Source organism: Dicentrarchus labrax, unplaced genomic scaffold (genome assembly GCF_905237075.1).
Source record: "Dicentrarchus labrax unplaced genomic scaffold, dlabrax2021, whole genome shotgun sequence".
Classification (NCBI taxonomy): Eukaryota; Metazoa; Chordata; class Actinopteri; family Moronidae; genus Dicentrarchus; species Dicentrarchus labrax.
In genome coordinates, this window is record NW_026136723.1 from 7,289,055 (window position 1) to 7,313,055 (window position 24,001).

The 24,001-nt window shown below is 41.1% G+C and overlaps 1 protein-coding gene across 1 annotated transcript; it reads right to left on the bottom strand.

Annotated features, from left to right (window-relative positions):
• Positions 1 to 1,377: 1,377 nt before the first annotated feature.
• Positions 1,378 to 23,117, bottom strand: pkib (protein kinase (cAMP-dependent, catalytic) inhibitor beta). The gene is made up of 3 exons (XM_051390154.1): positions 22,897 to 23,117; positions 4,366 to 4,519; positions 1,378 to 3,313 (listed from the first exon to the last, which is right to left on the bottom strand). The coding sequence occupies exons 2-3, from the start codon at positions 4,505 to 4,507 to the stop codon at positions 3,231 to 3,233; spliced, it is 225 nt and encodes a 74-aa protein (XP_051246114.1). The 5' UTR covers positions 4,508 to 4,519; positions 22,897 to 23,117; the 3' UTR covers positions 1,378 to 3,230.
• Between the last annotated feature and the right edge of the window lie 884 nt (positions 23,118 to 24,001).

The window sequence follows — 24,001 nt, forward strand, 5'->3', positions numbered from 1 at the left end:
GATGATAGTGCTTCGATCTTCCTGTATGAGAGGAAAGGTCAGTACAGGCAATGCTCCATTAATATCCACATCAAATTTCATGTCAGCCTGACCTCGAATTGTAAAGATATCTTGCTTATACAGTGTTGTATGTTGGACAAACTCCTTCAATGTTAGGCCCCTTCAAACGTATGTCATTAAAGGCTAATAAGAAATGGTTGATTATTATAAATACCATCACATTCAGCCATTGTCAGAGTCATGATGGACACTTTTTTAACATATCAAAGTGTATCAGCAGAACCAAAGATATTTCCTTGTGAAAACCTGGAGCCTACATTATCCACAATGCAACTCGACCGCCGACAGTCCAGATGGAGAGTTATGTGCGGTATGCTAGTTGCAGCTAATGTAGCCTGGAGCCTCTAGCCTCAAGCAGAGATGAAGAGCTACAGACGTCTGGTAATCTGACTCCACACCTCCAGACCTTTTTCTTCTTCAAACTTGTAGTCTTCAGCCCCAACTGACAATGACTCCAGTGACATCACTTGAGGCAATTTATCAGAATTCACACAGCTCCCACTGGAACAACTTTTTTCTCTTTATTTGGCTTTTGTCGAGTCTTTCTTCTTGACCTGCCAGTAAGTTGTTAGCTACATGGTCATGCTAGCAGCGTTGTGAGGCTGTTCTAGGTACAGTGGTGCTTTTGAGCTAAATGCCAATGTCAGTATGTTAACATGCCATGCTAACCATGCTAACATGCTAATATTTGGAAGGTAATGTTTACAGTGGTCATCTTCGTTTAGTATGCTAGTATGCTACTATTTGCTAATCAGCACCAAACACAAAGTATAGCTGAATTTAATGGCAATGACATTAGTTGGCAGGTATTTCGTAAACCGAAGTATAGACCTTTTTCACAGCAGCCACTGTGACAAGAAATAGTAGGGCAAACACAGTTATTACTAATGACAATAACTAAGCTTCGGTGTAGCAGAACCTTTCCAGTGAGCCAATGGGCACGATAGCAGCAGCCTGACTGTCTGACCTGAATGGAAACTCAATTATTATCATTGGTAACACCTGTGTGTTAAAATGGCTGCTGTGAAAAGGTCTGTTGAACAAACTTCAAACTACTGGTGGCTTAGACGAAATGTCAGGGGATCAACACTGTACAAATTTCCATGGCTATCCATCCATTCAGTAGTTGTTGAGCTATTTCAGTCTGGAATGGAGGTGTACTGACCTTGCCTTGTGGCTAGCCCGGCTAGCAACACTTGGCTAAATGATATCATAATCATTTCAATATTATCCTTCTTTCCAACATACATAAATGTAAAGCTCAAGCACAAGGTATAAGGGCCTTACACAGAAATCACACTGTTCAACACACAGATGTATATGTAAAGCTTGTGGGTTTAATATGGCAATTTTCACCACCAGATAGAATCAACATACGGGATTCAATCCAGCTAAGTAAAATATATGCACCACTTAGAGATCAGGACACTACAAAATACACCTCTGATTCATCAACCCCCCAAAAAAGTGTTGATCATACAGCTTCAGATAGACCATGAACACGTTCCCATCAGCATTAGTAGTAGTACAGCATAAACAAAGGCTGGACAGCAGCACATCAGACTTTCCTTGTTGCATTTGTGAAACACATCCACATAAAGACACAGCCACCAGCAAAACATCTTCAAATAGAGACAATTACAGAACATCATTTGTTTGTGGATACAGTATGTGAGTAAAGTCTGGTAATCATACAGGCAGCATGTATGACACACATGGGTTATACTAAAATACGGTATATATATATACAGTAGCAGTGAGCGGACAGCTGACAAATATGGACTCTCGCTGTGTTTCGCGCTCTCTGTCTTGCATCCTATTCACAGCTCTGCTTATGTGTTGATGAGTGTGAACAGACTTTCCTCTGTGCGGAGACTGTGCTGCCATTTTTGACACTCGAAACACATTGCGGTGGCGGCGGCGGCAGCGTTGCTTGCTGCCATGCCCAGACCGCGGGCATATGCTGCTGTCGCTATAAGAAGCACGTGCGAGAAGCATCGCGCTGCAAAAAAAAAAAAAAAAGCCCTGCTGAAGTTTACACAAAAGGGAATGCTTTTCCTGACAGGGTGTAGGATCTGCAGCCGCAGGTCTTTAGAACGTTACAAAAGTGTTGTTTTCTTTCATTTACAGTTCAAGCAGTGATGAGGTGTTATGATACCTCCTATTAAAACTGAGGAAATATCAGTAGCCCAGAAACAGTCGATAACAGTACTTCACAGAGAAAGAACACAACACAGGTTTTCGGTTGTGAACTGCCACTAGGCACATTTTAAGAGGAAAGTGAAGAGCAAAAAAATCAAAAGGAAATCTGACTTTCTCAGTATTATAATGAAGCAGTGTGTACACTGCTGGCAGTGGGACACTATTCTCTAAAGGAATGTCTCAAGATATGGACGGCTCTTCCACGTTATCACCTCGCACCATATGGACGCCTAGAAAAATGGATCAAATCCCTGGTTGTTGTTGCTAGGATCAAACAGTCTGTTGAAGAGGGGTAAAAACTGTACATTTACAATGGAGATATACTGTACAACAGCCTCAGATTTGAAAACATACAGTAGATCATACACATATAGTGTAAAAGCATAAGTGAGCAAGACAACACAAAGACTGTTCTTCTACTGTATTCTTATGTCACGTGTGCCATCTTGCATCGAGCTGGCTTAAAAAGCTTTGAGCCACGACAGGCTGCTATCAAACTCCTTCTTACTATTGTCAATGTAAAATAACACACACCACTGTAGAGTTAAAAAATCAGCAGGAAATGCAACGGAATGGTACATATTACAATTTGACTTACGAGTTCCTGTTTTTCTTTAGTTTTAAATAAATCATACAAAAATAGTAGTGTAAAGTATACAATCTGTCGTGGTCCCTTTGATTCTCAGTGTAGTGTCTGGTATATGTATAACTCAACTATACACACACACACACACACACACACACACTCATTGGTTCATAACTAAGTGACGCTGAGTGCCAAAAAGCTCCTGGCTCCAGTCCCTCGGGAGTCGGTCCGTCATTCTCCCTCCATGGCTCAGCTGCTTCGCAAACAGACTGACTCTCCACAGATAATCACTCTCTCTCCCACAGGTCGCCCTCTATCTCGCTCCTCATCCCATCTCTCAGGTTATCTTTGCAGGTCTCCGGGGAGGTAAATAAACGAGTCCCTATGATCCCTCTTTCCCCTCTGAGCTCTCCGGCGGTGCTGGAGGCTCCTCCGCCGTGGGTGACTGGGCCCCTCCCGGACCATCTGCGCACAAACCCAAAAAGACACAATAAGAAATGTGTTTCAGTTATTTTCAAGGGCAAGAAGCAAGAATTAGACTGTCAGAAGCTGTTGATCAATAACAGTGACTTAAATGATTATTACATCTTTCAGCGCTGAAATGTTTTTGCCTTGGAGTCATTCAATGGCTCCTGTTGTGTGAAAAAGAACTGCAAAGCCAGTTTCAAAACCACTGAAAGTAGCATATTCGCTTTAATAATCAAGTGAGTTTCTCATGTAACTGGGATCCCTAATTTGGGGCCATAGGGGGACGATGGGGAAACAAGTACGTGCGTGCTTACTTTAGCTAGTTTGCAAAAAACTTGTTAGTTAATTGGCAATAGAAGTATTGTGCAGGCACGAAACAGAATTGGCCGGGAAACAGTCTGCAAGTCACGATTTGCGAGTGCACAAAGAAAGGCTTATAAGAATAGAAGAAGAGCGAACAAAGAGTAAGACAAACTGCGTCATTATATTTTATTTAGCAGCATGCTAATTTGCTTGCAACCCATGTAGCCAAAAATACTCAGCCCAACAGTGGTCTAAATTTGGCAAGTCCGGTAGCCAAACTCGTGCCAGAGTCGTGATGAATGACTTATGATTCTGGCATGGAATTAGCCAGTTATACCCAATTCCCAAGAAGCTATCCTAGCCCAAAGCTGGCCTAATGTTTCGAACTGGAGCTGATTCACAACCCTAAGTGTTCAGTCCCAGTCCCACAGCCGAGTGAGGCTAGGTAGCAGTGTCAGGCCTGGGTGACTGTCATGTTTGATTAAATCATTTCCCATCATATTTTCCTTGTCTAACACAACCAGATGTGGCTAGTTAAAGTCAGACCGAAGTTCACAGCAGGCGACCTCTCACATTGTACACAGAATCGAGCCATACTGACACATTCTCTTGCACTACATACTTAAGTTTAAGTTCAATATTACAGTTTGAATTGACCTTAATATTCATATTCCTTACATTCATAATATATCAGCTCAATATTCTCAATATTATAATAATGAACAATAAAACATTGTGTACTTTACCTTTGAGAGACAGCTCAGCCAGCTTTAGAGGAAGGTCGCCAGGGTTTACGCCCGCCGGAGAGCCCAGGATGTCAGGCAGGGCATTTCTCCTCCCCGAGCGCCCCGAGGAGGCAAAGTCCAACACAGGCTCTACTTCTGTCATCTCAGGACCCCTCTGCGATAAAAACAGAGTACAATGTTACATTTGTGCCTGCCCTTGAAAAGGATGTTCTACAACAAGTAAGAAAGAGTACTCTTTTGTTAGCTTACAGTAGCAGTTCTGTACAGAACCTCCGGGTTTATCACAAAGGACAGTGTGTGTTATAAATAACATACATTTCTCAATAAATTCATCTTTCTGTGCTAGCATGCAGTGGAAACATCATTAACCGACTATATTTCAATGTAAAAATAAAGTTATCCCTGATATCAGTCATAAATGTGATTATTAGTTATTAGCCAAAGAAACACAACTGTAGTCATTGGACAGTTGGTTAGCTAATAGCAAAAGAAGAAAAGTTGTTGCAATGTCGAAAAATAAGTTAGTCATGATATCAATCATACGTTTGATAGTTAATAGCCAAAGAAACACAACTGTAGCCATTTGTTGAACATTAAGGATGTGCAGTTGATATACAATGAAAGAAAATGAATTTATCCTCATTACTATCAACAATGTTCCATTGCCTTTGTCCATTAGCGTGCATCGGAAAACCCATGTGTAGTAAAGTAACCGACATGAAGGAATTGACATTAGCTAACTAGTTACATTACTGGATTACTTGCTTGGTTTTACCATAAAACTAATTTACTCTAGCCAGAGTTGGCTAGAGCTAGTTAACGGATGCACTGGACAGTTGGTTAGTTATTAGCAAAAAAAGCAGAGATGTTTTAATGTTGAAGAATGTGCATTTAAGCCTGATTTCTAACAGATAGACATAAATTACATGAGGCTGAGGGTGTTGTTTCTATTATCATCAAATTGGTCTGTGTGCTGTTGTCTTCTGTGGCGTGTATGGGAACAGAAAACCCTGTACAGTAACCAAGTTCTACTCCAGTACATTTGAAATGATCTAGTCTATTTTCCCTATAAGCCGATGTTTACCCTGTTCATTTTAATGACATTCTAATGACATTACTTTTGAAATGATTTCTATGTTACAATTTGGAGTAATCCGGAGCACAGCAGTGACCATTTATCCTGACATATCTCAAACAAAATGTTATCTGTTTAGTGATTTGAGCGTCAAGAGGAAAGATTTATCATTGAAGCGGAGGATGTGTCTGTCTGGTCTCATGGCAACCAGCAGCTGGGGAGCCAGCTCTAGGCTACACTGGTGACAGGCAGAATTACATCCCCTGTCTCACACACACACACACACACACACACACACACACACACACAAGCACAGCACATACACCAATACAGCGAGCCGCTGTTGCTATGGCAACAATACAGAAAAAAGCACCACTGGCAGGTAAACATATGACTCAAATCCATTCTCTCACTATCTCACTTTCTTCTCCCAGTCTCCCTCTTTTGTTGTGTTGCCTCGCTTTAAATAACCATACCATTCTGTGGAGCAAAATCCCATTTCCCATCGCTCTCTTTCAACAAAGGACTGACATGTGAGGTAATGCGTACTTGCAGCTATAAACTCACACACACAATCTAGATCTCCAGAAAAAGGGCCACAGGTTGGCCATCTGTTAGCTTCGAGCGCTATTGTAGCTTAGCCATTGAGCCCATTCAAGCCACAGTAGTGCATAGTGGCCTATTTTAAAAAAAGATTTCCATGAGCATAAACATATTTCCCCAACACGCTCACATAATCACATGTTGCTAACTAAATCCATGACGCTGCACATAGAGGGAGGAAACACTGAAATTGTAGCTTTTGAATGTGTTTGATTAAAGGTGACAGATGTAGCATTTGTGGATCTCAATATATAATTATCAAATGAATTGTACAATTACCATAAATGATTGATAGCCTTTATTTAACAGCAAAAAGAATGTGAATGTTTTGAAATGTATGACCAAATCGCCCAGAAAGCCTACGTCCCCCCTCCCCCCACAGCATCATTGGCTTTACTGTATAGGATAAACAGACAGTAATTCATGCAGTAATGATTTATTGATGTCCAAATACCGTTGCACATTTAATGTTGTCATGCCCTGTCAAACACCCTTTCGACAGTCCGATCAGGGGATCATGAGTCCTCCCAACCCAACCCCCACCACCCTCGGCATCTTTGGAAATGCGAAATTGACATTTGATACATATATTTTTGTAATTATTATCAGTTAACGCTTCCATTATATTTTATTTATATTTCTAGTCATAAAGGTCTATATGGGGTTTCAAAGCCTTCTCCACACTGTGAGAAATATAATTCTGATGGAGACATGCTGAAGCCTTTTCAGTTATTACTTTATTGGCATCAAAGTAGTCAAATTTAAATGTATGAAGTTAAAAATACTAGAATCAGCCTATAAAAAGGTCCACCATAAGGCTGTTGCATATTTTTTTTTTAAAATGTACGTCATTTAATCATTTTTTTTATTCTTCTGAATGATGGTTTTGAATTTTTAATAAACAGTGACAGCCCTGCAGTGCTGCAACGATTGGTTGAACAATTGATTGTCTGCCAAACAACCCAAATTCCCATAAAAATACAAAGGACGTGTCCTCAGTGTCCTCTATGACCCCTCCAATTTCAGGTCTATGAATTGAAGTGCTCTCTAGATGCTGTACCAAACTTGGCCTTTCAGCTGGATCCTACTGTAGGCGTCCCGGGAAGCCAGAACATTGTTTCTGTTTGCCCCGCGTGACAAAGCTGCTCTTTGTCCTGGATCAGAGGCCACAGTCTAATCAGGACTAAGAACAACTGATTATCAATGAAAAGCTAGGGTTTGCGTGTGAAATCTGGATGATTAAAACTATTGTGTACTTTGGCTGAAATAAGGACGTGCTGTAATATCAGGTCTGTATTGACATTTGATACCAGATACTGGCCTCAAACACCCACTGCTGATGAGACAGCTTTCCAATACGATATGGGAGGATTTTCCTCAGCAGCTTCGGGGGTTTTAGTCTGTATAACCCGGAGTGGAAGATGCCTCAGCCCACCTTAAGAAGCAGTTTCCCCAACTCAAAAAAAGTTGGTGGCTTTGTTTTAGCATCCAATGAAGATTTTATGGGGTAAATATGAACAATTGCCAACATAATGCTGGCTTGAATCCCAAACTATCAGTGTCAATAACAGCCATCGGTCCAGCCCTAATTAGAACATCTGTTTGGTAACGTTCATTAAGGTATTGGATTAAACATTGAACAGGCAGTGACCCCTCATCTGAACAGGTTTATTTTAGCTGGTAATCCAACAACAGTTTAGATGGGATTATCTTGTCAAGAAAATTGACCTAGATACAATGAAGCCTGCTCTGGCCTGGCTCAGGCAGACACAGGAACAAGCCGCAGGTATGTTACGCAACACGGTAGCGCTATAAAAGTCTTTTGACTAAAGAACTGTCTGAGGTCAAGGTTTGTGCAGAGATGGTGCAAAGATGCAGAGTAAAAAGAGAGGACAAAAAGCCTATATGTCCTTCTTTAAAACCACCAACATGTGACAACTGCTATTAAATAAAAGCTAATTCATGCTGCAAATGGCTACCTAGGCTATTTCTAAACACACTGACCTCTATAATATAGCAACAAATGATACAGTATGCACTTGAAACATCCTCTATCTTGCAGGGCCACTATGTAAATGATAATGCAGCTAAAATGATCCCCTCATATCTTGAACATGCAAATGAAACATGTCACCCATGTTCTTCTGTGTGTTTAACAGAGCATGCCTGTTGTATCTGTAACTTAAACAGCCCCTCACATTCAATGATGAAGGGTCATTTTATACCATAACAGCACAGGGTATTGTCTCCGAAACCTCTCAAACCTCACAATGCCGGTGAGAGCGGCTCTATTGAGAAGAAGCCTTGCTGGCTTTTCGAGAGCACGCCTGCTTTTCTAAATGGAAATACAAGTCCAAGGACCCTGAGCAAGAGAGCTTGTCTCAAAAGAGAATGGAGGCTTTCAGCACCACGGACAGAGCAAGAGAAAGAGAGCGAGAGATGCTGAGAGCTTGATAACATGGAGTTTGTGCATCCATGCAGCCAGCACAGACATACTGTTGCCCCTTCTGTTGTGTGTAGAAAATGTCACCATCGAACTCCATTCAAGAAGCTGGCAAGTAAATATCCCATCGGTATCGACAAACGCTGCTACACATCTTGTTGAACTTGGCTGGAGACCTTTCAGGAAGAGTCAGGATCCACTCCCCAATTCAGTGTACAATTAATACCCCAAGAAGCTCTTGTAACACTGAAGGTTTGGGGGGGGGGTTTGGGTTTGTCATTCCAACAAACGTCTGCCACCAAAACACTATTTAAAGCCACAGTAATGCATTTTGTAACGTGAACGAAATAATTTGGGCAAGATATTGTTTGGAACTTTGCGATACATTATTATGCATAGTTTTTTTTATCAATACCACAATGTTAATTTCTTCAATACATAACATAGAGGAATATAAGCTTTGTTTTTCCAAAGAACGCGGTTTCTTTTTCAAACGTCAGTTGTTATACAAGCGATTGTACAGTAACTTTGCATGAACACAGTCTTAATTTGGTCAAATTAGAAATTAAATCAGAGACTTTCTGATCAAGTTTAAGAACAGCACAAATCTGACCAGCTGCTGCCAGCTTTTGATACTTGACAGAAACACTTTGTTGAACCTGAATTAAACACACACGCATTCTGAGGTTGTTCTTGTTCTTATAAATAAATATAGCAACTTGTGATCTAACAACTTCTGGTTAGTCCCATCCACATCCTGTTTCAGCATTCAGTATGGTTATCAATACAAATTTTGTTGGTTGAAAAGAGACAGATAGCTTAAAGATAATGGTTTACTTGCTCATCCCCTAATTAATATATTATAATAGCTAACTATTGTATAGCTATTGTGTTAGCAAACAGTTTATTACTTGTATTATTTATTGTTCATATCCAGCATTTATTTGCAGCAGTGTTTGTGTCCACCTGATGAATGTAAGTCCAACTGTTTTTGGTATCTTCCTGACATAAACTTCTAAATGTGACATTATCCTCCCCAGCTAGTTGCTCACTTTGTCTGTCCTTTCACAATAAAGGCAGGTCATTACCCGGAAACTCAAACTGAAATGAGTATAATGAGTAAAATGTGTCACTCTCCATACTCATAAACGTTGCCATGAAGCTGTTCAATAAATAGTTTTCCAATAAATATAGCAACTGATCAACCCGTATCAATTTCAGGCTTTAAGCTCCACCCCTGTCCATTTTGGGTACGGCTGCAGATGCAGATAATGGTCTACTCACTCATCCCTAGTCATTTGATCTTTTATTAACAAATATAATTCTAGTGTCTTGGAAATTCTGGTCAGATTATGGGTTTTGGGTTTGAAAAATCTATTATCAGTAATCGGTTAGAATATCAAAACCTAATTCAATATATGTGTCATTCTTGGCATGTGGATGGTTCAGGTGCATAACAGAAGCTTTTAGGGATCCACCATGGTACAAAAAATGCACGAACGAAGATGTTTGAAAATGTCATGTCCATTAGAGTCGATGGTTATGTCAGAATTAATGCAACGTGTTTTCTGCATCTCCTTGAGTGATTGCAGACTCTTGGAAACAGCGTTGTGTTTCGTAATAAAGTGCTGAGAAAGCCACTCTCTAAATGGGTCAGGAAAACTCCATGTCTGATTCTCATCTCAAAAATGACATATTTGTGAAGCTGAATACTGCAATGACTTCATAATGGAAGTGAAATGTACAATCTCAGACACTCCTTATTTTCGCTGGATTGAGAATGTATTAGATTGTCACACCAGTGAAGCATATTGGTGGTGGTTTTTCACACCCCTGTGTGTGTAAGGTGTGCATACAGGCTGATAATCAAAGAGTTTGGTGTGATCATTTCACTATTGTTTGCTTACACATTTTCTATTATATACTGGTTTTAATCATATCAGTATCAGCCTGTACTGTATGTGCAAACCAATCAGACACATATCAGACTGTCTTAATACATGTCTGCAGGGGATCTTTAAGTTTCTCTTGATTTTGATCTTGATTTTGAGCACACAGGTTGTTTCCTGGAGCTTTTGACTCTATCTCATGGTCTTCTGCATGAAATGGAACTTGTATGAACTCCCATGTGAGACCACCTGCAGACCAAAACTCCGTATTTAGGTCACTTGATGACACTAATCAATTTCTATTCACTGATGCAATACGGTCAAATGTTCCATAAGAACCTTTTAAAAGACGGTAAGTAAACCTAGACTGTGCAATATCTTATACTAAAATTCATTGTTTCAATTTCCCATGGAGTTTTATATAAATAACTATATCATTTTGCACTAGTTACAGGGAAAATGTATATTTCGTTGAAAGTAAGGATCGACTGGAACTCAAGTATTATATGAATAAATCATTTGTTTTTTACTGGAGACCTTACTCTTTATGTGTGTTGAATTAAATGTAGACAGATCTTTTATTTTTGCATGTTCAGCTGCGGTGACATGCATGCTTTGCACTATAGACCAACCAATACTGGATTTTTGAGGCCAATATAGATATCGATACTCAGGTGTTTACATTTTTTTCACAATTATATTGACCAGTAGCACATCAACACATGACAAGACAAACAATCTTGATCTCTTGCGTAGATTTGTGTGTGTGTGTTTAAAGATACATACTGATTTTATAGTGTAAAAATCTATTTGTCAGTGCTCTCTGGTGGACAGACATAGTTTCTTAATGATCTTTGGCACTTCTGTTCTGCAATGCTTTGTTATTTATCTGCCAAAATATACACCGTTAGCAAAATCTACAATAATATAATATTGGCAAATATATCCGCCTGACCAGTTTATCAGACCAGCTCTATTGTGCACTGACTAAAAGACACTCCAGGCTACACTAAATTGGAATTTAATGGACGTGTACCACATGAAGACTGTCTCTATTTGCCCCGTAACTAACTCAGAAACAGTTCTTTTTCCAGGAAACTTCTTAGAAAACTATTCATAAATTAGAGACCCGTAAGATATATTTTTACATTAAATATTACTTCTGCTTACTCAATTGGTTTCAGGCATTAAAATTGGTCGTGAACTGTTTTTAAACATGTAAAATACTGGCACAAAATACAAGCAGAATTGGCAGCTTCAGTACAAAAATATCAGCACTGGTACTGGCCTTTAAAAAGCCATATCTGTCAAAGCTTTCTTCTCTCCAAACAAGAGACGATGATGGATATCAGTTCTCCGAGCCAAGCAGCCTGGCCCTGCCCGCTGCCTGAGGCTGACCTCTATTCTGTGTCTCATCAGTCTAACACTGGCAGCGTGACAGCCACAGAGAAGCATCCACCGTCACTGCACACGCTACAGCTTCACTATCGTCCATACATTACAAGTCAGTGCATGTAGCACATGAGCTGGCAAAGATTGAATGAAACATGATCACATTTTCTGCTCACAGTGTGGCATCATTTAGAGATATGTTTGATTACAAATTGGCATGTTGTCACTGTGGATGTTTTACAGTGACAAAGCAATAGTTTTCTGCTCATTTCCTTCTCTATTGGGCTTGTTCGTAACTCTCATCTCATAACGACGGAGTAGGAGTAGTAATAGATAGAACTAGTTTCTCTCTCTCCCGACAGCCCCACCACAGCAAATCCCACCCCTATATGTCCATCCAGAGTGTGTTGTCTTTGTATTGCTACTGTATCCTCCCCTCCCCTATAGTCATGGTATTAGTCAGTCAGTAAGACTGTGGTGGTTTAGGTCAGATACAGCCTCCCCGCCTGACGAGGAACTGCAGAAGAAATGATGTTTACACAGCCGGCGCAGACACGAAAAGTTTTAGATGAATAAATAATGGCTGGGATTAAGTCCCTTGCTATTTTTAGTCCCTCATACCCTGTGATTATTCCCTGTCCTTCTCCCCACTTTTTTCACTGTTATCCTAAAGCTTAACATGCTCTAGCTGCCATGGAAACTGCACCATTGTTATAAAGGCAGCTATATAGTGGAGGAGGGGAGCCCAGGAAGAAGCACAGTATCTTTATACTGCATTGGTATTTGGTTTTTTCTGCTCCTGGAGATATCTTTTGTTATCCCAATATCAGATGTCATGTTAACATTAACTGTGGGGCTTGTTGATGGAGGTATAAGCAATGACAACCATGCAGAAACAGAATAAATACTGTTATTACTGTTGTATGGGACTGTATAATATAAAACATTGCTATTAAAACTGATTAAATAGAAAAAGATTGATGAAAAATGCAGCGTTTATAATGTGAAAATATAATGATATGAGATGTATGCAGTGCAAAACTGTGAAATTATATGCAAAATATAGCTACTGTGAAAAAAAAATGTGAAGAAAGGAAACGGGCTTCGCTCATCACATTCACATTAACAGGTGCACAGGAGGTCATACATATGCACAAAAGCTGGAAGGTGAAGCACGACTCTGATATCAGCAGTTGATTTTCAAAAAAGCTGTAGTTTTTTTCCTGAGCAGCAGCAGCAGAGAGGGAGAAAAGCCGAGAGCTGAGACTGATCTAATGAGACAGCGTGATCACAGCCTCCCTTCAGATCTTGCAAACATCCCGGGCACATCTTCCCGTCTTTTCTGCTGATCCACACAGCCCTTTTTCTCACCATGGCTGCCTGCTTTCATGTTTCAGGACTCGCAGACAAAACCGTATCAGCCGAGGCTTTTACTGCGTAGATAATTTGCTTAAAGGAAAAGGGGGGAGGAGGTCTTTTGAGAGAGAAATCGTCAAGGTCTTGTGCTACAGGTCTGTGCGCAAGTACAATATCAGCCAGGTAATTCTCTGGGTTGGAGAAATGTCTGGATTTTTCCAGGTCTTTTGTTAGAAATCAACCCTTCAATATAACCCTCAAATAATCTGAGGATGGATATTTTCTTATTATTAACATCAATATTATTACTTTTAGTGTGCTGTGGTAAATAGGACACTAAATTCTGTCTCAGAGGACTTTCCATTCAAATATGATTTCAATTCTGAGTGAATCATTCAATCCCAGATTAGCAATTGCCCAAATTTAGCTTAGCAACCATAAACTCTGCACCAAAGACTGATTTACAAACAGCAAAGCAAAAATGTGTCTAAGTTGGGGTTTTTTTTGTTGTAGGTATGTAGCCATTACCTCATTTAAGAGCAAAGAAAGGAACGTTTGACACACGTAGCAATATCAATAATATTATAATGATCAGCTCTCAGCTTCAGTCTGCTGAATACTGGCTGAAAACCTCAAAGCCTACTTTCAGAAACTCCCCACAACACTAAAGGGAAGTTACAAGCACTCACAGATATCATTGAGCTGTATTGTTTGCGGGTACACAGGTCCAAAGAGCACCGTCGCAGTTATTGAAATAGCACCTACGTAAAAGCAAACCGCCCTTTCTGTAATTAACTGTGTTTAATGTGCAATAACAACAACAAGCCATTATACGAAATGAGGCCGACAAAGTGCCCTCCACGTTGCCAAATATGAGACAGATTGAACGGCTTTTCATGAGGGTCAATCACAACAACAGAGCACCCAGCTATTTACAGCAATTAGCACACTTGACAGAGAGCCGTAAAGAATGGCTGGCAGGAAGCGCTGGCAAAGGCCTCAGGAATGATCTGAAGAAAAGGAACACGACGAGCAAGAACAGATTGTTTCGGAGGATGCACTTTTACACTTCAACTAATCCCGGCCATACACAAACGGATCTCCAATTTAATCCATTACAAGAAGTCAAACATGAGAAAAGCACACTGTCCTAACCATACAGGGCGGCTGTGGCTCAGAGGTGGAGCGTTCCTTAATCGGAAGGTTGTGGGTTCGATCCCCCGCTCCTGGTGCCACATGTCGAAGTATCCTTGAGCAAGATAGTGAACCCCAAATTGCTCCCGATGCCGTGCATCGGTGTGTGAATGCATATGAATGTTAGTTTCTGTTCAATGGACTTTGCCATCACTGTGTGAATGTGTGTGAAAGGGTGAATGTGGCACGTAGTGTAAAAGCGCTTTGAGAGGTCGGAAGACTAGAAAGGAGCTATACAAGTACAGGTCCATTTACCATTTTACAGAATGTCCCACTCTTGCCTGGTGGTGGTTGCACTGATTGCCATTGATGTGTCTCTACTCAGTCTAATTAGACTGAGAGAAAGTAAGCATGGATTGGTGGCCTCTGACTCCAGCCTCTACCTGTTCGGTTCAATCACAGTTCTTAACGGGAACTCCCATTTTTTGCATCAAAGTCAATTACTCGTCAATTGGAGTACAACTCAGCCTGTGGAAATGTCTTCTTGGGCTCTGCAGGAGCGTAGCAAAGTCTGATAAAAGGCTCTATTGAGTTGCATTATGGGAAGTGTAGGCACCAGCTTTATTGGAGCTTGACCCATACAGAAATTAGGATATCTCTGCCTTTGCTCTATCATTTTGACCATTTTATTCTGTCTACTGTGAGTTCCCCAACACTTGTGGAAGTGCAAAACTAAATGAATGAAGCATTCGTCTAATTCCAAAGGGATACCTAAGTTACTATAAAAAATAGAATAGCCTTTTTTTCATTTAAGTTCTCAAATGTTAAAGCAGCCATACAAGAACTTTGCTCAGAATGGCATAAAATTGTTACCTAATAGGTAAACAACTTCCAGTTAGTCACTTCCATGTCTGGTTTATGCTCCGCCCATTCCGAGTACAGATACAGATAAATTAGTTGGTTGAACCGATACAGGTAGATATAATGGTGTACTCTCTCAACCCAAATTCAAAGTATGCCCAGTACGGAGGTTCGATAATGCTCCGCTGACTGGAACCAACAACTATTACTGGTTCATTACCTATTGATCTGACAATTAATCCTTTATTCTAAAAGATGTCAAAAATAGTGACAAATACCCATCAACATTTGTAATGTGACATCTTTAAGATGCTAATGTTGCCAAATCAAAAGTCCACAACACAAAGATATTGAATTTACCTCCATATAAAACAGAGAAAAGCAGAAATATTCACATTAGAGAAGCTGCAAGCAGAGAATGTTCTGCATTTTTCTTCATTAATGACATCAGAAATGTTTATTTTATCAAGATTGTGACAAATCATTTTCTGTCGGTTTACAAATTGTTTCAGCACACAATTCATCCAAAACATCACCTTTTAGAATCCATGTATCACTTGCACCCCCCCGTAGCTGCAGCAAGGCCAGGAGAATAAATCTGCTGTATGTGTGACACATGTCCGATACATGTGTGACACCAGGAGGACAGTGTGTGCTGCCGTCACGCCAGTATTTCAGCACAAAGCCTGTTGTTTTAAAGAGTGTAACCGAGGCTGTCCTCTACCCCGGGCACTCCGAACTAGACCATCGTGTCAACAGCGATGCGGTCCGGGTGGCTGCGGCTGCACGTGCTGCTCCTGCATGCTGGCTACCGCCCATGGGCCTCTGGCACTCTCTGACAACAAACCCTGGCAAATGGGGCATCGGCTGAGACACACACACACACACACAAAATGCTATAAAGCCAACACACACACATTGTCACCCCGCATCAGCACAAGTGTCAAGCTCTTGTGTTGCATTTGTGTTTGTGATTAAAGCTGCACTCAGCAGAGGAGCTGCAACACAAGAGGATTTCATCTCTACCCGTCCAATTCCACGTCTGTTCATCCTGCAGTTTATACAGATCCAAAATGAACAGAGAGGGACTGACATCCATTTCCCAATATTTCTTTCAGCTACTCCTGAAAAAATCCCAAGGTGTTCCAGGACCCAGGCTGTTTGCAGGGTTTTAAAAAGTCTAAAATCGTATCATCTAAATTTTAGGCCTTAAAATGTCTTAAATATGATTAGAAATGGATTGGATTAATGGTTAATGTTACTTATATAAAGCAGAATTTTCCAGTTTCCCGTTTAAATGTCTTTTTGGGAATAGGTTTGTATTGATCATGCTAGAACAACTACAGTTTGGACGTAAAAATCTTAAATTGCATTCAATATTGTCTTAAAAAGTTGAAACCTGCAAAAACCCTGCAGACCAGACTGGAGATACAGTCCCATCTGTGTGTTCTGGGACTAACCCACCAACATCAGATTGGGCTGTAAGTAACAAGTATTGGATGGACAAGTATTTTCTCAATTGATCCCTTTTGTTTTAAATAATTAATTTTAATTGTTTGGTCTAAACATAAGAAGACAGTGGACAGATGTCACAATGTCACAAAAAACAACCAGGATGACTGCTTGTTTTGTCTGACCAACACTTACTAAAGATATCCACTTTATTATCACCTAAGACAAAACAATTTGGCAAATCCTCAAAATTCCTAGGAACTAGAGAATATTTGGCATATTTGCTTGTGTGCCCTTCCACCAGACAAATGTAAGTCCAATATTCGCTCTCCCTTTTACTCTTTTTTGGTCTCTACCAAAGCCTCTTTAGCTGTTAAATGCTCCTCTATATTAGTGCTGGTCGCTATCTTTCTCTGTCTGGTGTTGGTTCTGAGCAGGTAGCGTACAGTGGGTAAATTTTTCACTCTCATTATGTGAGAAAACAAAACAATGGGTGAAAAGAGACCAAAAAGGACTAAAAGAAACACAAATTGTTTGATAATTCTCTGTGGGTTTGTCATTCCGAGGCACACCATTAACACCGCACATAGTCATTTGATCCATTGTGGTTATAAAAATATTGATTAGTGCTGCTTTAAGTTCTGCCGTAACACATTAGTGCCAGTGTTCTCTACTCATTCCAAACTCTGGATGAATCGCCAGTAGATCTGATGGATGAAGATTATTTTGTTTTCTAACTGGTGATACTCAGAACTGTCAAACATGTCCCTCTCGCTGCCATCTGAGGATGCAAAAGTTGCCAGGTGCAGCCGTAGAGAGGCATCTTCAGTGAAAACCGTGTTTGACGGTGCCCCTGTTGAAATACAATTCAAACAGCCACTGCACCTCTCACCCTCTTACAGCTCCTCCATTTTCCAATCGACAGAACAAGCACTTCAGATGGGTGATGTCTGACAAACCGCTTTGAGATGCCGTGCCTGTTTCTAGGGCAGACGGAATTCCACGCGGTAATTACGGGGGGGGGGCAGAGCAGCTGATTCCATTGTGTGGTCTGATACACAGAAAAGGTCACTGATCTGTGGATTGAATGGATGCCTTGGGAATTACAATAAAGCCTTTGTCTCTGCAGAGGATCCCATCCCATCTCACCTACAGTTCCCTTCCCATCTAATCAGTATGGAGAGGCTGGCAGCAGGAGAGATGACATTGACCAACCACAGTCCTTTCCCATAGAGCCGGGCAGAGGCATGCTGGGGGAAGTCATTTGAGTTAGGCTGCCTCTCGTCAAGGCTGGGGCTGCTGGGAAAATGGGCACAGAGAGGTTGAGGTCAGAACAGTCTAACACAGCTTCTTCAGGAAACAGGTCCCCTCTGTTCCTGTTATCATCCTCCGTCCTTTACATCTCTGCAAAACACGTCCGGCGTCTTATATGTCCTCCAGACCCAGGTGGGGAAAGAATTGACTGGCACGTTTTAATGGCAGAGAGATAAAAGTCGCCGTAGCCAAATGGCAGACAGCCATAGGTCACAGTAAAGGGCAATGCGCTTTACAGACGCACCAGCTTGGACTAAACTCTTATAGGTCACTGGTCAATACAGAGGAATAATGAATGACTGGAATTTAGCCTGGGAAATTACTGTTTCCATCTTCAAAGCGGCGAGGCCCGCAATCAATGGGAATTGAATTTGGTGCCGGGTGGTAAAATTGTAAGTGACAGGCGGCACTTGGCTGTCGTTCATCTTGCTGCAAAGAGACACATTTCAAAAGTGTAGAGCACTTGTCTTCTTTGCTTCAAAGCCTTTTTATGGCAAACAGCAGATGTAAAAAAGGGCCCAAAACAACATGTGTTCCTCCTCTTTTCATCTCAAACACTCTGTCTGCAGCAGGGATGAGCAGGGCAAGTTGTTTGATGCTACACAATACCTGAGATTGGGGATTCATAGCAAAATGCTTCACTTTTTGAAAGCTTACTTTAATGGTGTGTTGCTTATAACAAACCATTTTTTCATTAAACTGACTTAAAATACAGTCTTACAGCAGCAATAATCCCACTAAATCTCTATTTTGTTTAACTACAATGTGAATTTTTCATGTCAGTTGTTTTTGTTTTGGAGGGGTACTTATTTGCTCTAACCAATCAGCACTGACTTATGCCTATGTAATTTTCACTTGAAAGGAAAGGTGCGATACCATTTTTTCATTTATTTATTCATCTCAGATCAAGCCCCTGCAAACGTTTTCTGGATATGCGTTATAAGTTAAATAACTAAGTTGGTAGTAGTTGGGTTTAAACCAAGGGATAGATGGAATTCTGTGTTACAGAATTTTGAAAATGTTAGTCCATAAAATGTCAAAAAATACTGGAAAATGCCAACCACAATCACCCAAAGCTTATTGTGATGTCTCCACATTGTTCTGTCTCTCTAAAGCTGTGTTGAAACTGAGTGGTGCAAACTGAGGCAAAAATGTGCAAAGAGCCTGTACAGTATGACTTGAAGACAAGCAGAAGAGGAAAGGGGTCTGGAGATCAATTATCTAAATTATTGTTGATTATTTTCCAATGATTAATTCATTAATTAATCAATTTTATTTCAGCACCAAAGTTGTCATTTATTAAGCTTTTTGATGTGCAACACAAAATACTGTATATTTGACTAACCTTGCGAGGCAGCTGGAAGCACGAGAATCCGTCATTCCAGGCTTTAATCTTTGCGTTTGTGGCCAGTACGCCGGACCAATCAGCGTCCTTTGTGGAAGTACTGGCAGCTATGGGGTGGGCACTAGGTGTCAAACAACAATGATGGCTACCACAGAGGTCAGCGTACATGCTGCTACCATCAGTTCTATCAGAACTGGAGAGAATTTCTTCATTGAAAGAAGAGCAAAGAACGGCTCTGAAGGCTTTTCCCTATAGAAAAGACGTTTCTTCTGTTGTCAGTAAGACTTTGACTACGTTATATTAAAATACGTTGATCTGATTGGTTGAAGTTCGCCTAGATAGACGGTGATCATCCAATCACCTGCCGAGTACCTGCCCTTTTTAACAAAGGAGACTTCCCAGATTGTTCTGTGTAACAAACCATCTAGGAGTCTTTGACAACCTAAGTCAAAAACATCTGTATCGGGCGCCTGGTTAGCTCAGTCGACCTGTGGCCCTTTGCTACGCGTCATCCCCTCTCTCTCTACCCACCTTTCCTGTCAATCTTCAGCTGTCTCTATCCAGTAAAGGCATGAAAAGGCCAAAAAAATTAAATATCTGTATCACACATATTGGTACATATTACTCTACTTGAATACAGAGTTTATGTATCTGTCTTGGCTCAGCCGATGAAGATAAGCTGCTCAGTAGCTGCTCAGGTCACTGGAGATTAAACAGATTGTATAGGTAAAGCAGTTACCTGTTTACCGATAACAGTGGCAGCCTTTGTTCCTTGTGAAAGATAAAGATAAGGCTGTTCAGGAGGTCAGTGATAAAGGCTTGAGCAGCCAGTCACGTCTGGCACCTCTGGGACTCCAGAATCAGAACGCGTGGGCGGAGGGCGCGCGGTGCGATGTCATCATCTGTCTGCCATCATAGTATAACTCGCAGTGACATGAAGCCTGGTTTCCAAGAAGGAGCAGGATGCAGAAGAAGAACATTTGATAGAAAGTCAGATGATTCACCCAGCGGTGACGGAACAGAGCGAGCTGTGTGAGCAATGTACCTTCCCTTCCCATGACACAATATTAACTAAGGGTTTTTAAATAGTACCAGAACTGGCTGAATTCCCACAAGAACAATATTGCTGCATCATTAAAACAATTACACAGACACATTTGAAAGATTCCCCATCTTTATCTTACACCCATATTGTAGCTTGCAAACTTCAGAGCTGTTTGGGTCACTGTGTATCTGAAATACTATAATGTCATATTTTAGGTCAACTTAAAGCTCACGGGTAATTTTTTGCTACAATGGATCAAGTTATTATGTGTAATGTTAAACTCCACAGTTCCCTTCAGCTCTATTTAGCTTCTTTTAGCTCATTGTTTTGGTTTGTCCGCCTGGAAATCTACTGTTTTGGTTTACTCTGACCGCTCATTATCCTCATTCCCAGCTGGTTTCAGCAAAAAAGCTCAGATAATCCCACTGTACGCAACATAGCACATAGCATTTAGCATGTTTGCTAAGGAGCCAGATATTTTTCTCAGGAGTTGGTGGAGACCAAAACAGGAGTAAAGTGAATGTTCTTCAGGCGGCCACAAACGGATAAGATAAACACAACTTCATATGAATGCTAATGTCTGAGGGAAGTGTGAATAGGCAAACACAGTAACCATAAAAGGTAATAATATGTCAATGTTGTGTCTGCTGCCCCCTAGTGACAAAAAGAAAAAGAAAAAACAATGAATGTAGCTTTAGAGGAACAGTGTGTAGGATTTAGTGACATCTAGCAGTGAGATTGCACATTGCATACAAGGGAAACCCCTCGTCTCCACCAAGCATGTAGGAGAAACTACGGTAACTAAAAACTGTTGTTTGGTTTGTCCATTTTGGGCTACAGTAGAAACATGGTGGACTCCATAGAAGAGGAACCGCTCCCTCTCTAGACAAAAACCTAAGGTAACATAAACACAGTGATTCCTATATTCAGCTGATTATACACTAATGAAAACACATGAACACATGAATATTATGTTCCATTCCTGCCAGTAGATCCTCCTATATAGAGGATACACCAATAGATACACCAGTGCGTAGGATTCAGTGGCATCTAGGGGCCGTAAAACTGTCACCATGTTGAGTTTGTCTGTTCTGGACTACTGTAAAAACCTGGTGGTCCAATATGGCAGACTCCATTAAAGTGGACAAGTAGATAAAAACGACTCATTCTAAGACAACGACAACTCAGCAATTCCTATATTCAGCTGATTATACACAAACAAAAACACACCTATGAATATTATATTCTATTTCTCCCAGTACATCATGCTAAATGTTACACACTGGACCAGTAAGTCCTAGTATCGCCCACACTGTTTGACTGACATGTGATCACTGCATCAGTAAAAGCAGCAGCCGCTGAGCCAAGACCAAGAACTGAGTCGGATTTTCCAAGATGACCTCATGGATGTGTAATTAACACAGGGTGAAATCACAAAATTAAAGGAAGTGCCTCGGAGCTAGAATGAATATTAAAAGCAGGGAGGAGCTGCTGTGTACCCCAGCACACCCTGGCTTCATTTTACCATTTGACATTGTGTATCACACTGATGATTCACTGAGCACATTCAAGAAAGCCAGGATTATAACAACTACACACAGACAGACGAACAGGTTTTTACATTCGGGGCTTTTTTGGAAACATTTTCTGCTCCACATTCACCAAAGCAGAGAGACTGAGGCTCGTCCAAGGCCTCTGCACACACGTGGAACAGGCACTCGTCTGAGTGTGACTAGATGCTCTCCTAAGGATAAGGACATGAACGCACATACAGTGTAACATTTTTTCTTTTACTTCAGGGACAGTTTCCGTAAGCAGATTTATAACACATTATATCCTATACCCGCCAGTTGGGAGTTTTTCAACACAGGATGCTCTATGTGGAAAATGACGTCTATTTTTAGGAATGAAGAGTGGTCACATTTAAAACAGTGAACACTGGCAGACAGTTCAGTCCAATGGCTCTTAGACGTGGCCTTTAAAAACGGATCCTGACTGAACCAACTAGACTGTGTGTAAGTCATAGTGACATAATAACCCAAAGTATGGTGTAATTACAGACGCTTCTCAGTAGTAGTAACATCACAACTGTTAAATGTTTTAGACCCAGCTCACCATATCATGCTCACCATCTGAAGGTCACTGTTTACGCACCTTTTAATAAACCAGAGCAGATAATCCAGCTGCCATAGAGCTCTCTGTGGGGAGCCAGTGGCATTTTCATTAGAACAGCTGATGCACACAATGCTGAGAGTCCATATGGAGGTGACAGGTAGGCTGCTAGAGCTGGCCTGCTTTTAAATCTGAACAAGCCTGCAGCTGATGCCAGATATGACTGGTGTTGGCGGATAGGTTGGTCACATGATCATGACTTGTTGTTTGTTCTTATATTATTTTTTTTTTTTTCAGTTTCAGTGCAGATAACGGCTCCAGCATGCATCATTGATTCCTCCCTGCCTGCCCTGCAATCTACTGTAACCAGCAGCTTCTTCTCCAGCCCTCATGCCTCTGGCTGTTTCAAAGGTTTCGGTAACGTCAGCGCGCAGCAGCAGCCGCCAGTCTGATGTCCTACCTGTGGAGCAGAACAGGTGACAGTGTATGTGCGCAACGACGGACACTCACCAAGTGATTTCAGCGCGCTTCGCCAGGGAATAAAGCCAAGGAGTCCGAAGTTGGAACTAGCCGCCAGCCACCATCTTCCGCGGGGACGAAGAAGAGAGAGTGCGGGGTGTCAGGGGCTCCGTCCGGTGCGACACATCACACTGCTTCATTCCAGCTGACACCGCCGGACCCGCGGCGTAGTGACTACTCAGCGCCGATACCACCGAGCACTTCACCGTGCGCTCATTCCCAGCAGCAACAGGGAGGAGCGTCAAGGGGCACGCACGCAGCTCGGAGGACACAGGAAACGGAGGGGTTTACTTCAAAGTAAAAGCAGAAAAGCTGTCGAGGGAGAGAAGATGGAGGGAAAGAAGCTTTAGTTCTAAGTATGAAGTGGAGCAGCAGATAAACCACACTCTATCAGACTATGCACAGAAAACAATTATAAATAAATAATAACAGCAACAATAAAGATGATGGGAATATTTTGCCCAAAATAAACGGATTTCTTTATAGCTTGGTAACATTTTATATAATGTATTGTATCCTGCTCTAGAGGTCTAAAATGTTAAATCATTTCATCGCCGGCTTTTCTGTCTGACCTGAAGCTACAGGCCTATCACAGCCAAACGCAGTTCTTTTCCACTGAAAACACCATTTACCATAATGCAATGAAATGCTTCAATAATACCACTGAGCCTATGTTTAAGTTTCACTCATTAGACATTCAAAATAGATACTACAGCCTATATAATTATTATTTAATTCATTAGCATTGAAATTATTATTTTATTATTATTACTGGTAGTTTTTGATAACATTTTTTTCAATTGTCATGATTTGTTTTATTTTGAAGTCACGGTGGTCCAGCTTCCGGTGTAATTGTCGCTGACTCTGGCCGTTTTGCCTTGCCGCTGCTGCTCAAAGGTTTGTACCATTGTCTCTTTGTTAAGGGGTGCACCGTACAGACACAGTCAAATATTAGGAAATGGAATCGCCTTTTCACCTGTGGTTAGATAGAAGCCAGTCACTCAGTAATGTGTCCTCAGCCCTGGTCCTTTACTTGATCTCTTTATCTCATTCTTATTACACAGATAACAAACCCAAGCATTGTAGACACAACCAC